Source organism: Ranitomeya variabilis, chromosome 1 (assembly GCF_051348905.1).
Source record: "Ranitomeya variabilis isolate aRanVar5 chromosome 1, aRanVar5.hap1, whole genome shotgun sequence".
NCBI classification, from domain to species: domain Eukaryota; kingdom Metazoa; phylum Chordata; class Amphibia; order Anura; family Dendrobatidae; genus Ranitomeya; species Ranitomeya variabilis.
In genome coordinates, this window is record NC_135232.1 from 74,454,147 (window position 1) to 74,470,329 (window position 16,183).

Consider the following 16,183-nt stretch of genomic DNA (forward strand, 5'->3'; position numbering starts at 1 on the left):
TTAAATGTGGAAAATCCTTAGGTAAAACATGAACATGGTTAAATAACACAGCTAAAAGGCTGAAAAGCGGGCATTTTGTGTTTCTACTACCAAGTGGTGGGTTTGGCTGCTGAAAAAAGGCTGCAAAAATGCAACATGTGAACGTAGCTTTACAGTATATCCCATAAAGTCTGTGTTCACTGAATACAGATTTTACCTGTGAATTGAGAATTTTGAGAATGAAAGATTAGTCCAGGGGGAAGAAAGAAGCAGATTTATCTGATAAGATATATTACAAAGTTTCTTCTTTTCATGTGTACATTTATTTATGAAATAAAAATTAAAATGATGGTTACACTTTATGCATCCGTTATGTAGCCATCAATGGCGTCTAATGCATATAGGTGGCACTGGAGTTCAATCCTCTTCTTCTCTGAAGAGACATTTTGCATATTTAATTTCCCAGAGGAGCAGGCATGGCATTTAAGTCTCCTCATACTGGGGTGCCAGACCTGGCATGTCACTCTCCAGAGGTAGAAAACGTACCCCTTAGATCAATGTTAATGCATAAATCACTTTAGTATTACATTTTTATCACATTATGTTAGGTTTAGATAAAGCTTAGGCACAAAATAAGCTACATTTACCAACACAGACCAGTCCAGACTCTATTACATAATTTCTTAAAAAGGACTATAGGATCAGGGTGCTCAGCAGTAAAAAATATATATGCAGCGCCCCAGAGTCCTGGTCATTGCGATAATGTCATTCTTCCACCAGGGGGGGTGATATTACGTCTGAAAGCAATATAGGAGATCTCTTTACCAGGTATCACAAACCACACAACACACTTCACACTCCAGGCCGCCAGGGGAGCCATGCTCCTATTTACTAGGGCACTCCTCACAATTAGGTAAAACTGGTGGTCTGGATAGAAAGTGAGGCAGAAGCGAGCTGAGCTTCACCCAGTAAGCTGCTATCTGAGCTCCTCTCAGGTAGCGGGTCCCTGACAGGGGTGGGATCCTGTCAGAGGCCTAGACGGAAGGCCACGGAGCTGTGCCTGCCCCACGTGCAGCAGCATCCTTAGAAAGAGACATTAGAAGGGAATTGTATTGAGTGAGTGAGAAACGAAGTCATAGCAAAAGGAGAGGAAACCAGAAGGAGTTCTGCCCTGCAAAAGGCTGCCTCTTTTCTGAGGCGCAGGACCCGGTAGCCGGAACACCGAGTGAGTCATCGTCTCCAAGCCTGGCTCCAGAGACCGGCAGGACAGCTAGTTCCACATTAGTCGCCCGGCCTTATAACCGGTGGCAACTTGTGGGGGCCGGGGTCTGATAGAGTCCCTGTAAAAAGCCTCAGGCCACCAGTCATACAGGTTTGTCCTATCCATTCCATCTGGGGGACAGAGAGAAAGAGAAATAACATCTAGAACACCAACATCAGTTGTGACGACCTTACCGAGAAGCTCAGCAGGAAGGCACTACAACACCTATGCGCTAGAGGAAGGCTACTGATTTCCACCTGGATAAGGAGACTCTGGATTTGCCTTCAGACCGGCCAGACTCTGCCTACCCTGTGGTCTGTACCCTGGACTGTGGATGCTGAATGTTATGACCCCAATGGCGAGGGTCTCAGAGGAACGTGGAAGTCTGCAGAATACAAAAATCCAGCTCATAGGGCAGTGGTAACTGGGTTGACCATATATCTACTCCTAACGCCAACACTAGAAGTAGCCGGGGATCATTCCTACGTTGATTCTAGATGACACGCGCCAGCCGGAGAATCTAGCTACCCCTAGTAGAGGAAAACAAAGACCTTTCTTGCCTCCAGAGAAGGGGACCCCAAAGCTGGATAGAAGCCCCCCACAAATAATGACGGTGAGGTAAGAGGAAATGACAAACACAGAAATGAACCAGGTTTAGCACAGAGAGGCCCGCTTACTGATAGCAGAATAAAGAAAGGTAACTTATATGGTCAACAAAAACCCTATCAAAATCCACACTGGAAATTCAAGAACCCCCGAACCGTCTAACGGTCCGGGGGGAGAACACCAGCCCCCTAGAGCTTCCAGCAAAGGTCAGGATATAGATTTGGAACAAGCTGGACAAAAATACAAAACCAAAACAAATAGCAAAAAGCAAAAGGCAGACTTAGCTGATATAACTGGAACCAGGATCAGTAGACAAGAGCACAGCAGACTAGCTCTGATAACTACGATGCCAGGCATTGAACTGAAGGTCCAGGGAGCTTATATAGCAACACCCCTAACTAACGACCCAGGTGCGGATAAAAGGAATGACAGAAAAACCAGAGTCAAAAAACTAGTAACCACTAGAGGGAGCAAAAAGCAAATTCACAACAGTACCCCCCCCTTAGTGAGGGGTCACCGAACCCTCACCACGACCACCAGGGCGATCAGGATGAGCGGCATGAAAGGCACGAACTAAATCGGCCGCATGAACATCAGAGGCGACCACCCAGGAATTATCCTCCTGACCATAGCCCTTCCACTTGACCAGGTACTGAAGCCTCCGCCTGGAGAGGCGAGAATCCAAGATCTTCTCCACCACGTACTCCAACTCGCCCTCAACCAACACCGGAGCAGGAGGCTCAGCAGAAGGAACTACAGGCACAATGTACCGCCGCAACAAGGACCTATGAAATACATTGTGAATAGCAAACGACACAGGAAGATCCAGACGAAAAGATACAGGATTAAGGATTTCCAATATCTTGTAAGGCCCAATAAAACGAGGTTTAAATTTGGGAGAGGAGACCTTCATAGGAACAAAGCGGGAAGAAAGCCACACCAAATCCCCAACGCGTAGTCGGGGACCCACACCGCGGCGGCGGTTGGCAAAGCGCTGAGCCTTCTCCTGTGACAACTTCAAGTTGTCCACCACATGATTCCAGATCTGCTGCAACCTATCCACCACAGAATCCACCCCAGGACAGTCAGAAGGCTCCACATGACCCGAAGAAAAGCGAGGATGGAAACCAGAGTTGCAGAAAAAAGGCGAAACCAAGGTGGCGGAACTAGCCCGATTATTAAGGGCAAACTCAGCCAACGGCAAGAATGTCACCCAATCGTCCTGATCAGCAGAGACAAAACACCTCAAATAAGCCTCCAAAGTCTGATTGGTTCGCTCCGTCTGTCCATTAGTCTGAGGATGGAAAGCAGACGAAAACGACAAATCAATGCCCATCCTACTACAAAAGGATCGCCAGAACCTGGAAACGAACTGGGATCCTCTGTCTGACACAATATTCTCAGGGATGCCGTGCAAACGAACCACGTTCTGGAAAAACACAGGAACCAGATCGGAAGAGGAAGGCAGCTTAGGCAAAGGAACCAAATGGACCATCTTGGAGAAGCGATCACATATCACCCAGATAACGGACATGCCCTGAGATAGCGGAAGATCAGAAATGAAATCCATGGAGATATGTGTCCAAGGTCTCTTCGGGACAGGCAAGGGCAAGAGCAAACCGCTGGCACGAGAACAGCAAGGCTTAGCTCGAGCACAAGTCCCACAGGACTGCACAAATGACCGCACATCCCTTGACAAGGAAGGCCACCAAAAGGACCTGGCCACCAGATCTCTGGTGCCAAAAATTCCCGGGTGACCTGCCAACACCGAGGAATGAACCTCGGAAATGACTCTGCTGGTCCACTTATCCGGGACAAACAGTCTGTCAGGTGGACAAGACTCAGGCCTATCAGCCTGAAATCTCTGCAACACACGTCGCAGATCCGGAGAAATAGCTGACAAGATAACTCCATCTTTAAGAATACCAACAGGATCAGCGACTCCAGGAGCATCAGGCACAAAGCTCCTAGAAAGAGCATCGGCCTTCACATTCTTTGAACCTGGTAAATACGAGACAACAAAATCAAAGCGGGAGAAAAACAATGACCAGCGGGCCTGTCTCGGATTAAGGCGTTTAGCAGACTCGAGATACATCAGATTTTTGTGATCAGTCAAGACCACCACACGATGCTTAGCACCCTCGAGCCAATGACGCCACTCCTCAAATGCCCATTTCATGGCCAACAACTCCCGATTGCCCACATCATAATTTCGCTCGGCAGGCGAAAATTTCCTAGAGAAAAAGGCACAAGGCTTCATAACAGAGCAACCAGGGCCTCTCTGCGACAAAACGGCCCCTGCCCCAATCTCCGAAGCATCCACCTCAACCTGAAAGGGAAGTGAGACGTCAGGCTGGCACAAAACAGGCGCCGAAGTAAACCGGCGTTTCAACTCCTGGAAAGCCTCCACGGCAGCAGGAGCCCAGTTAGCTACATCGGAGCCCTTCTTGGTCATATCCGTCAAAGGTTTCACAATGCTAGAAAAATTAGCGATAAAACGACGGTAGAAGTTAGCGAAGCCCAAGAACTTCTGAAGACTCTTAACTGACGAGGGCTGAGTCCAATCAAGAATAGCTCGGACCTTGACTGGGTCCATCTCCACAGCAGAAGGGGAAAAAATGAACCCCAAAAATGGAACCTTCTGTACACCAAAGAGACACTTTGAGCCCTTGACAAACAAAGAATTTTCACGCAAAAATTTTAAAGACCAACCTGACCTGCTCCACATGCGAATCCCAATTATCAGAAAAAACCAAAATATCATCCAGATAAACAATCAAAAATTTATCCAGATACTTCCGGAAAATGTCATGCATAAAGGACTGAAAAACTGAAGGCGCATTGGAGAGCCCAAAAGGCATCACCAAGTACTCAAAATGACCTTCGGGCGTATTGAATGCGGTTTTCCATTCATCACCTTGCTTAATGCGCACAAGGTTGTACGCACCACGAAGGTCTATCTTGGTGAACCACTTGGCACCCTTAATCCGGGCAAACAAGTCAGACAACAGCGGTAAAGGATACTGAAATTTGACAGTGATCTTATTTAAAAGCCGATAATCAATACAAGGTCTCAAAGATCCGTCCTTTTTTGCCACAAAAAAGAATCCCGCACCAAGAGGGGAAGAAGACGGACGAATATGTCCTTTTTCCAGAGACTCCTTGATATATGAACGCATAGCGGTATGTTCAGGTACCGACAGATTAAACAGTCTTCCCTTAGGAAATTTACTGCCTGGGATCAAATCTATAGCACAGTCACAGTCCCTATGAGGAGGCAGTGCACTGGACTCAGACTCACTGAAGACATCCTGATAATCAGACAAATACTCCGGAACTTCCGAAGGCGTAGAAGAAGCAATAGACACAGGCAGGGAATCCTCATGAATACCACGACAGCCCCAACTTGAGACTGACATAGCCTTCCAGTCCAGGACTGGATTATGGGTCTGTAACCATGGCAGCCCTAAAACGACCAAATCATGCATTTTATGTAAAACCAGGAAACGTATCACCTCGCGGTGTTCAGGAGTCATGCACATGGTAACCTGAGTCCAATACTGCGGTTTATTTGCTGCCAATGGTGTAGCATCAATACCCCTAAGGGGAATAGGATTTTCTAATGGTTCAAGAGTAAATCCACAGCGCTTAGCAAATGAGAGATCCATGAGACTCAGGGCAGCACCTGAATCTACAAACGCCATGACAGGATAAGATGACAGTGAGCAAATCAAAGTTACAGACAGAATAAATTTAGGTTGCAAATTACCAACGGTGACAGGACTAACAACCTTAGCTATACGTTTAGAGCATGCTGAGATAACATGTGTAGAATCACCACAGTAGTAGCACAAGCCATTCCGGCGTCTATGAATTTTCCGCTCATTTCTAGTCAGGATTCTATCACATTGCATTAAATCAGGTGTCTGTTCAGACAACACCATGAGGGAATTTGCGGTTTTTCTATCACATTGCACTGAATTAGGTGTCTGTTCAGACAACACCATGAGGGAATTTGCGGTTTTGCGCTCCCGCAACCGCCGGTCAATTTGAATAGCCAGTGCCATAGTATCATTCAGACCTGTGGGAATGGGAAAACCCACCATAACATTCTTAATGGCTTCAGAAAGGCCATTTCTAAAATTAGCGGCCAGTGCACACTCGTTCCAATGTGTCAGCACGGACAATTTCCGAAATTTTTGGCAATACACTTCAGCCTCGTCCTGCCCCTGAGACATAGACAGCAAGGCCTTTTCTGCCTGAATCTCAAGATTGGGTTCCTCATAAAGTAAACCGAGCGCCAGAAAAAACGCATCAAGATCAGCCAATGCCGGATCTCCTGGCGCCAGCGAAAAAGCCCAATCCTGAGGGTCGCCCCGTAAGAACGAAATAACAATTTTTACTTGCTGAGCAGAATCTCCTGATGAACAGGGTCTCAGGGACAAAAACAATTTACAATTATTCACGAAATTCCTAAACTTAAACCTGTCTCCGGAAAACAGTTCAGGAATCGGTATTTTAGGTTCTGACCTAGGATTTCTGATAACATAGTCTTGTATGCCCTGCACACGAGTAGCCAGCTGGTCCACACTTGTAATCAAGGTCTGGACATTCATGTCTGCAGCAAGCATAGCCACTCTGAGGTAAAGGGGAAGGAGAAAAAAAAAACTCAGAATCTTCTTTCTTATAATCCCTCTTCTGCAATGCATTAAACATTTAATACTGGCCTGGCAAACTGTTATGACCCCAATGGCGAGGGTCTCAGAGGAACGTGGAAGTCTGCAGAATACAAAAATCCAGCTCATAGGGCAGTGGTAACTGGGTTGACCATATATCTACTCCTAACGCCAACACTAGAAGTAGCCGGGGATCATTCCTACGTTGATTCTAGATGACACGCGCCAGCCGGAGAATCTAGCTACCCCTAGTAGAGGAAAACAAAGACCTTTCTTGCCTCCAGAGAAGGGGACCCCAAAGCTGGATAGAAGCCCCCCACAAATAATGACGGTGAGGTAAGAGGAAATGACAAGCACAGAAATGAACCAGGTTTAGCACAGAGAGGCCCGCTTACTGATAGCAGAATAAAGAAAGGTAACTTATATGGTCAACAAAAACCCTATCAAAATCCACACTGGAAATTCAAGAACCCCCGAACCGTCTAACGGTCCGGGGGGAGAACACCAGCCCCCTAGAGCTTCCAGCAAAGGTCAGGATATAGATTTGGAACAAGCTGGACAAAAATACAAAACCAAAACAAATAGCAAAAAGCAAAAGGCAGACTTAGCTGATATAACTGGAACCAGGATCAGTAGACAAGAGCACAGCAGACTAGCTCTGATAACTACGATGCCAGGCATTGAACTGAAGGTCCAGGGAGCTTATATAGCAACACCCCTAACTAACGACCCAGGTGCGGATAAAAGGAATGACAGAAAAACCAGAGTCAAAAAACTAGTAACCACTAGAGGGAGCAAAAAGCAAATTCACAACAGCTGAAGCCTTCAGTAAAGGTAAAGAGACCTCAACCTTGTGTCCTCGTTCTTCACTGCGCCTCACACCATTCACCATCTACACTCTGGGAAGCCCTGGGGATACACTTCACCTGTGGGAAGGTATACCATCTAGCTGCCATCTCATCACCCCAGCGGACCCCTAAGCAGCGTCGGTCACCCTGACTGAATACCACAGGTGGCGTCACGAACATTATCCCTTTCAAGACCTTTCCCCCATTTACAACGGATGTCCCTAGGGCCACGGACCGGGTCAGCCACCGTGACATCCCCATCGAGAACCAAAGGACCCGGTACTGAGTACCCCATTGCCCTACTGGGGGGGATCCATATAACACCTAGAAACATTTTTACTTTTGGACTTTAATGCATCTTGGCCTTGACAAATATAAGTCTTTATAATAACCATATGTGGCCATTCAACTGTTAGACAATGTGGATTCCAGAGCAATTGTCATGTGCATTTATGTACAGTAATTTTAGATAATAATTAATATGATGTTCCTGTCTACACAGGTCCAGGAAGGCATGGGGTATGAGAGAATGTGGCCCACGCAGTCACAGACATGACACCATACTCACTCACAACCCTGACAAGCTGAGAGGCCCCTTTCACTAGCACCAGTGAAACAGTGAAACAGCAACTGGTCAGCCAGTTTTTTGCTAGATATAAGACCGGTCCGTTAACAGGATTATATTGGGCCAGAAACCAGCCTCGGTAGTTTGGAAAGTTAAGCCGAGATCATGGACTTGTGGATTTGTAGATCAAGATAAAAGGGCAGCCTAAAGTTAAATTATATATTTAATTGCCTTAAGGGCACACTAGACAATTACTATATACATAATGGTTATACATATACAATGGTCAGATATGAAAATACAATACTGGTAGGACAAAGTATGCAGAATATAAGAGTCAGTTACCAGTGAGATGAAAGGTCTGGCTTGCGAGGGAGAGGCTGCCAAATGGGAGGTTGATGGTCCCCTCTGTACTTTGACTTCTCCCCACATGATGTGTAGTTGTGACCTCCCCAGAGAAAAAGCAATAGGCCATTGTCACGCTGCAGCTATGCAGGTAACTGCAATGTCCACCAGATGGCAACAGAGTGTAAGGAAAGTAACAAGTCTACAAGGGCAGACCTGCAGTGCTGCAACGAAGCTACCACCAGGTGGCAGCAGAATAGTCAAACAAGCCGAGTCAAAACCTACACCGTCACGCAGTTCAAAGGGAAAAAACAATAACAGAGTCAGAGGAGAGCCAAAGGGTCAAATACCAGACGAGAGGCAGAAGTACCAGGGACCAGAGGCAAAGTCAAGTCAGAGTCAAAGCCGAGTCAAACACAGAAATCCAAAAGCAATCTGGAAACACTAAGTCAAGACTGGCAGGGAAGGAGGAATAGACACGGGCAAGGTCAGAAAGCGCAGCAGGACAAATCAGGGTACTACTGGAGTCAGGTACTCATGCCGAAGGCAGAAAATATAACTGACACCGCCTGCAGGATGCAATGGAGGTAAATAGCAAACCTGAACCCAGAATGAGGCAGAGCAAAGTTAACCCTTGACATGATCAGCCCGGAAAAAGGGTAGACAGGACTCAAAACCCGGACCGGATCATGACAGCCATGCTTTAAAAGAGCATTTACCCCTTGGGGTCACTCCCCTCCTTCCCTATAGGCTGGACCTAAATCCCTTCTCCTTGCCTCCAGCAGCTAAATACTTGAAAACCTTAGATCATAATTCCTTAATGGACGTTCCTAGGAAGGAGGTTTAGGCTTCATCGAAACCTGGTTCCTGCTATATGTTGAGATTAAAGGGAATCTGTCAACTCAAATCAGCGGGCTATGCAAATGCCCTGTGTCTGGTCAGATGGGAGGTGTTTCGTCTTCTTTCCTCCACCCCATCCTTCCCCACTGTCCGCAATATTTTCTTAAGTAGCTGTCCTCCATAGTTCGCGCATGCGCAATGCAATCTTGCCTCGCGCATGCGCAGTATGCTTTGTCCAACTGCCGGCAAAGCCGAAAAGCATTACTGCGCATGCGCCGGTGCACTATGTCCCGGAACACAGCAAAATTCTTCCAGGACATAGTGTGCCGGCACATGCGCAGTAATGCTTTTTGGCTTTGCCCGCAGTTGGGCAAAGCATACTGCGTGTGCGCAAGGCAAGATTGCCTTGCGCACGGACGAACTATGGAGTACACCTACTTAAATTCCCGAAATATATTGCAGATAGCGGGGAAGGATGGAGTGGAGGAAAGAAGAAGAAACACCGCCATCTGACCGGACACAGGGCATTTACATAGCCCGCCAATTTGAGGTGACAGATTCCCTTTAAACACAGCTTTGCACATGGCTCCTACTAGCCATTCTACGCGTTGCCCCAAAATGGAGTGCTAGAATGGGTTGAGACCCTGGAAGACATTCCGCCTGATCCAGAGATCTCAAAAATGTAACTGGTTTGGCTAGGATGTATGCTAAGTTCTTATTCTCCTTATGAAATCCTAGTCGGCTGAACAAAGCAGTTACACTGCTTGGACTCCATTCTGCAAGCAAGTCAGTTTACAGTCAGTTCTTTACTGCACCATTCACTATCTGCCATCTACACAGCGGGAGCCCTGGGGATATACTTTACCTGTGGGAAGTCATACCATCTAGCTACCATAGCATCTCCCTAGAGGACCCCATAAAGCAGCATCGATCCCCACTGACCGAATACCACAGGTGGCGTCATGAACACGAAATTTAATCAATTTCCCATTTTACATGGGCGCCCAGGTCCACGGACCGGGTCGCCACCACCGTGACATCCCTCTGTGAACACCGGACCCGGTACTGGGTACCCCATGGCCCTGGCGGGTGACTCACCTACTCCTTTGCTGTGTGCGCTTCTTTAGCTCTCCCCGCCCTCCTGGGACAGCAGGAAGCTCTGTCTCCCTCAGGCCTCCCCCAGATAGCAGGGGAAGGTCCGGCCCACTCAGGCCTTCCCCCGGGAACAGAGGATGCAGCCCCTTCAGTTCCGGACCCGGCATGTAGGTACCCGCAGACATGGCTATTTCCTTACAACATCACGGTCATATGACCTAAGGTCCTTCACCCTGCGGGAGTATGGAGGAACTGAATAGAGGGGAAGAGCCTAGTATGTCCTCTACACTGAGTGTGTGTATTTTTTGTGTAGAAGGTAGGTAGCAAATGTGAATTCCAAGGTTAGCCATTATGTTATCAAGAAAGACTGGAGCTCATTTAACTCATCGTGCTTATCAGAAATCTTACAAATCACACTAAACTACGGTTAGTAACTGAAACCTTTAGGATCTAGACTTACATAAATGTAGAAGAGCTGAGACTTGGGGTCATTTCATTTTTGTTATGCTTGCAGTATGCAGAAGGAAAGCCCCCGGCAGGCATCTAAAGTATCGATGGGCCCCATGCAATCATCATGTGCAAATGTTTGGCATACACTAGGCAGGTATATGTTGGCATGACTTTTTTTTTATCGCATAAGAGAACATAGTCCTGCATGTGTCTACTGCAAAGGGGCACAATTTAAACACACAGTATACATTCTTTTTTTTGCAATGGAATCCATTGGCTTAAAGGGTTTGTCCGGCGAAAACAAATTATCAACAGGATAGGTGACAACTTGTTGATTGGTGGGGTCCGGCCGATGAGTCTAGCAGCGATCAGCAGAACGGGTACGTTTTGTTCCAGTAAGGGCAGATGTAGACAACCATATGTTCTCCTTCCGAGAAAAACAGTTTGATTGTGCTAATCACACTGTAATCAGACTCTGAGCAAAGTGGGATCCATTCTTCTTGTATGTGGAGAATTAAAAAAAAAATCTTCATCTTCTCCATTCAGCCTTTCCGTAAAAATCAGACTGCACTCAGATGTCATCCAAGTGAAGTCCAATGATCTTCACGGTCTCGCAGACATCCGATTATCAGAGGCAAATTGTGCATGCTGCGATTTTTTTCCTTTGAGGGAAAAGTCGGACAAGTGCACGGCCTCCTTGAACGCTCCAAGTTCTATCCGATTTTCTAAGGATCGCACTATGGTTTTCTGCACAAGCTCTAAGTATGGAGCAGCAGTGCACATGCTCGACCTGCTCTCCATTTATTCCCTATGAGGCTGCTGATCACTTGTAGCAACGCCAAAGGTAATGAACGGAGCGACGGCGACAGGGATAAAAATTAATCCAATGATCAGAAAGTTATGAGCTATAGCATTTTTTAACTGGACGACCCCTTTAAATAGAAGTGTGCATAAAACATAACCCAGGCATTTTTATAGATAAACTTACAATTATTCTTAACTCTATAAAGGTAAATGACAAATTCAGCTCAACGTCACAAATATTGGCACTACGCGAAGTGTGACATGTCCTTCAACTACAAAAGTGATCATCTCCTACCTGTCAGAAGACAGAGGCGCACGGCTGGAGGGCAGCACATTGTAACGCTCTGGTGTCCCGCAGCTGACGAGAATGTGGGTATAGGGGTCGGTCCTGAGAAACTTCCTAAAAGCAATAGATCAGTGTTCCCCTATAGGGCAGCAACATGGATCAGGCAGAGGCATCTGCAGAAGTTCCAAAAAAAAAGTTGTATTTCCCACCAGGCACTAACGTTTCAGCTCAGTGGGACCGATCACTGGGGAAAAAAAAATCTGTTGCGCTTCCAAAGAAACATCAAAATGACGATTTTTTCTAATTTCTTTTAGTATGTTATTTCCTGGTCTTACAAAAAAAAAAAAACTTGTAGAGGAAACGTTCTTCTGCTACACAAGACAGAACCTACAAGTGCAGACTGTCAGCGCAGATGAGACAATCCATGGTCCTCGCTGCTCAACCCACAAGAGGTTTCCTGTTTGCAATTGGGGGAGTAGTCCGTGTTCTCGCTGTCGGCCCCTGTTCTGGCGAGCACAAAACAAAAAATCCTACAAAGTTTATTAACCCTTATGAATTAACAAGTGGTCACATCACGTAACCTCAGACTAAGATGTACAAATATAGTCAGATCCCGCAGACGGCGCGGTGACGGATAAACTCCACGGGACGCTTGCACTTTATATTATAAATGATACGGCTATGTCGAGGAGCTGGCACGCTGCAGAGCGCGCCGTCAGTTTGGATGATTATAAATACATGTTTCTATGTTACGGCACTTCTGCTTAATGGTCTGTTGATAATAATTAAGTGCGGACACGTTCTCCAGCAGTCCGCAAAAATGTAGACTCGTGTCATAGCTCCTAGTTTGTAGATGTTCAGTGATCGACAATGAAGCTTAGTCCATTTTACCAATTTCTCACATCTATTTCTTGCCATAATTATTTTAAAATTTAATTATGTATGAATGTTTTTTTTTTTTTTTTTTTTTGCAGGAGGAGCTTTAGTTTTGAACGTCACCATTCATTGCACTATACGGCGTACTGAAAAACAGGAAAAAAAACGTCCAAGTGTGAGAAAAAAATGCAATTCCACCTTTATTTTTGGGACTTTTTTCCAGAGAGAGGTTCTGTTTAAAGAGTAACTGTCGTGTTTTTTTTTTTTTCTTTCATAAATGAACAGTTCACATGAAAATAAGCAACGCTGTAAAATATATTATTAGGTAAATCTGATTCTTTCTTCTCTTGGACTGATATTTCATTTTCAAAATTCTCATTTTACGGGTAAAATGTGTATTCAGTGAACACAGAACTGATCTGGACTGATCACTCATTTTCAAAATTCTAATTTTTGGGGTAAAATCTGTCTTGACATTTCCATTACTGAGATAGGAGATCACAGTTGGTGCTCATACAGTTCTATGGAGATGGGAGGCGGAGGAGCTAGAAGGCAGTCACAGAAAAGTTCACCTGAAATGACAGTTATACTTTAAGTACAGAAGATTTTGAATTAATTATGAAATACAAAATTCTGCTCTGCTGAAATTAAAAGGGGCTAAAAAGGGATTAACCTGCTAATCAGTTCCATCTTCACCTGGTGGGAGACTCAGTGGCGTATCCAGGGGGGGGGGCAGCCGGGGCATGTGCCCCGGGCGCAGCCGACAGGGGGGCACCAGCGAGCCGCCTGATGATGCGGCGGTCCAAGGAGGCTCCTCGTCGAGTCATACCCAGGGGTTGGCAGGGGAGGGGGAGCGGAGGCTATCTAATTATACTCAACTGCTCCCGACGCAGTCCCTGCAGGTCCCTGGCTCCCCGGCGCTGCTGCTTCTTCCTGCACTGAGCGGTCACATGGTACCGCTCATTACAGTAATGAATATGAAGCTCCACCTCCCATAGGTGTGGAGCCGCATATTCATTACTGTAATGAGCGGTAACGGTGACCGCTCAGTACAGGAAGAAGGTGCCGGGGAAGCAAGGACTGCGCCCAGGAGCCGGTGAGTATAACAGGGAGGGGAGGGGGAGTGCTGCGCTATATTCACCTGCTCCTCGTTCCAGCCGCCGCTCCGTCTTCAGCGTCTTCTGCAGTGACGCTGAGGTCAGAGGGCGCGGTGACATGGTTAGTGCGCGCCATCTGCCTCAACGTCAGTGCAGAAGATGCTGAAGATGGAGCGGCGGCTGGAATGAGGAGCAGGTGAATATTGAAAGTGCCGGGAGCCTTAGCAACGGAGAGGTGAGTATGTGATTTATTTTTTTTATCGCAGCAACAGCAAATGGGGCAAGGGTCTGTATGGGGCATAATTAACATCTGTGCAGCATTATATGGGGCAAGTGTCTGTATGGAGCATCTTATGGGGCATAGTTAAGGTTTCTGCAGCATTATATGGGGCAAGTGTCTGTATGGAGCATCTTATGGGGCCATAATTAACGTTTGTGCAGCATTATATGGGGCAAATATCTTTATGGAGCATCTTATGGGGCCATTATTAACCTTTATGCAGGATTATATGGGGCTTCTGATTCAATATGGATATTCAGAAACACTTAACCTACTGATGTCTCAATTAATTTTACTTTTATTAGTATCTGCTTTAACATTGTGGGGATTCAGGAATGAACCTTGGCTTCGTCATACAGTTTCAATAGAGTTAAGGTTCAAATGGGTGAGGTTTGGGGGGGGGGCAAACTGATCCTTTGCCCCGGGTGCAGGAAAGGCTAGATACACCTCTGAGGAGACTGAAGCCATAACCTGTCACATAGAGGTGGAACTCAGCAATATTTGATCCTATTAGACAGGGGCAGGAGTGGAGGCATCTGCTGCAGACAATTGCTTTACTGACAGTGACATAACACGAGTCCGATGGGCCCCGGTACAAGATTTGGACCATCCCCCATCCTGATATATATGTCTTCCATCCAGGTATATATGTCCCTCATCCTGGCTCCTTCGTGATATATATGTCCCTTACCCTGTGTCCCATGATAGTAAAAATAAATGATTATACTCACCTTCCTCCTTTTCCCCCACCACGCGGTGTCCTCTACCAAAGCCGGCAGCAGACTTCAGTGTGCAAGAGACGGGTGCGCATTATGTCACTGCCATGCGCCCCCAGTCATGTGCATGCCGTTGTCAGCAGCAGGTCTCTGATTAGCCAGCAGCATGTATTGCCACGCATGGACCCAACGGATCTCTGCGCTGCAACTCTCTTCAGCTAAATGTGCGTCCAAGGACGCACATCAAGTTGAAGGTATCGTGTCGCCGGACCATTCACCCACTCGGACCTATTCTCCATCCCAACCTTTGTGACAGCAGTCATTACGCCCCTGATTACTGCTATACACAGGACAGTGAGGAAGAAAAGGCAAATATGGCTCATGCTGATGCCCCAATAATATTTCTTTCTATGTTTTTCAGTTTGAACCGAGATAAAATAGGAACAGAAGGAAGCGCGAGGATTTTTTAAATTGTTTTACATTTTCTTACTTTATGTTGTGGTCTGTTTGACTAGCTCATATTTATTGTTCTTGGAGAAGACCTGTGATTTTCTTGTGCTCCATTACTGTTTCTATGTAAATTCCCTGATGTGGCTTCAAATGAAAGAATATAAAAATAAATATCAAGAGTTGAGTATAGAATGTTTCTTGTTCTTTTCCGTTCTACGACTGGAGGTAATCAGAAATCAGTACTCTTTTTTTTTTTTTTGTTCTCAGTTTATCCTGCTCTAAAATTCCATGAGATTCTTCCGAGTTCTAACAAGGAAAGAGTCCAGGACAAAAGTGTCATCTACTATCAGAGAGGAGCGTCACCCAATCAGTAGGACGCGGCTCACCTGTGTGTGACATGGGCAGCCCATTAAGGCATTGTTTTGTTTTTTTTTTCTACATGTTTCTTTCGTATATTAAATGCAGCATTTAACAGTAGCAATAATATTTATTAATTTATTCATAATTTATTATTTTGTCTCACTCAACTATTGCATTTTTTAAATTTTTTTTGTAATTCTTTTACCACGTTTGTAGAATTTTTACAAAATTAGATTAATGATGAGTAAAATAAAATGTTGTATAAAAAAAGCATAAAAAAGAAAGAGAGAGAATTTTTTCCCAGATCCAAAGTTCGGGTCTCCATTGTTTTAAATGGTGTTCTGGTTAAAGTTTGGGTACGGTTCTGGTACTGGTGTGAGCAGGTTATAGGATGCAGTAATGGACAGGAGGCAGAGCAAGGGTTAACGTATTTACTACTAAGGCTATGTGCCCACGTTGCAGAATAGAAGCAGAATTTTCTGCTTCAGTTCCATATACCCTTGGCAGGAAAAACACATGCGGGTTTAGACGCGTTTTTGACGTGTAATTGACGTGTTTTGCATGCGTTTTTTCATGCGATTTTTTTAGCGTTTTTCTAATGCATGTCTAAGGGTGGGGAATTGCCGCGATTCCGCAAAAATAATGAACA

General features: G+C 45.8%; 1 protein-coding gene across 2 annotated transcripts in view; it reads right to left on the reverse strand.

Moving 5' to 3' along the window:
• Positions 1–12,240, reverse strand: part of ITGA1 (integrin subunit alpha 1) — a 286,895-nt gene extending 274,655 nt beyond the window's left edge. For both annotated transcript variants that reach the window (XM_077285259.1, XM_077285250.1), the window contains exon 1: positions 11,765–12,240. In XM_077285259.1, coding sequence (XP_077141374.1) covers positions 11,765–11,804 — 40 coding nt within the window. In that variant the 5' untranslated portion in view covers positions 11,805–12,240. The remainder of the gene's footprint in view (positions 1–11,764) is intronic.
• Positions 12,241–16,183: the final 3,943 nt, after the last annotated feature.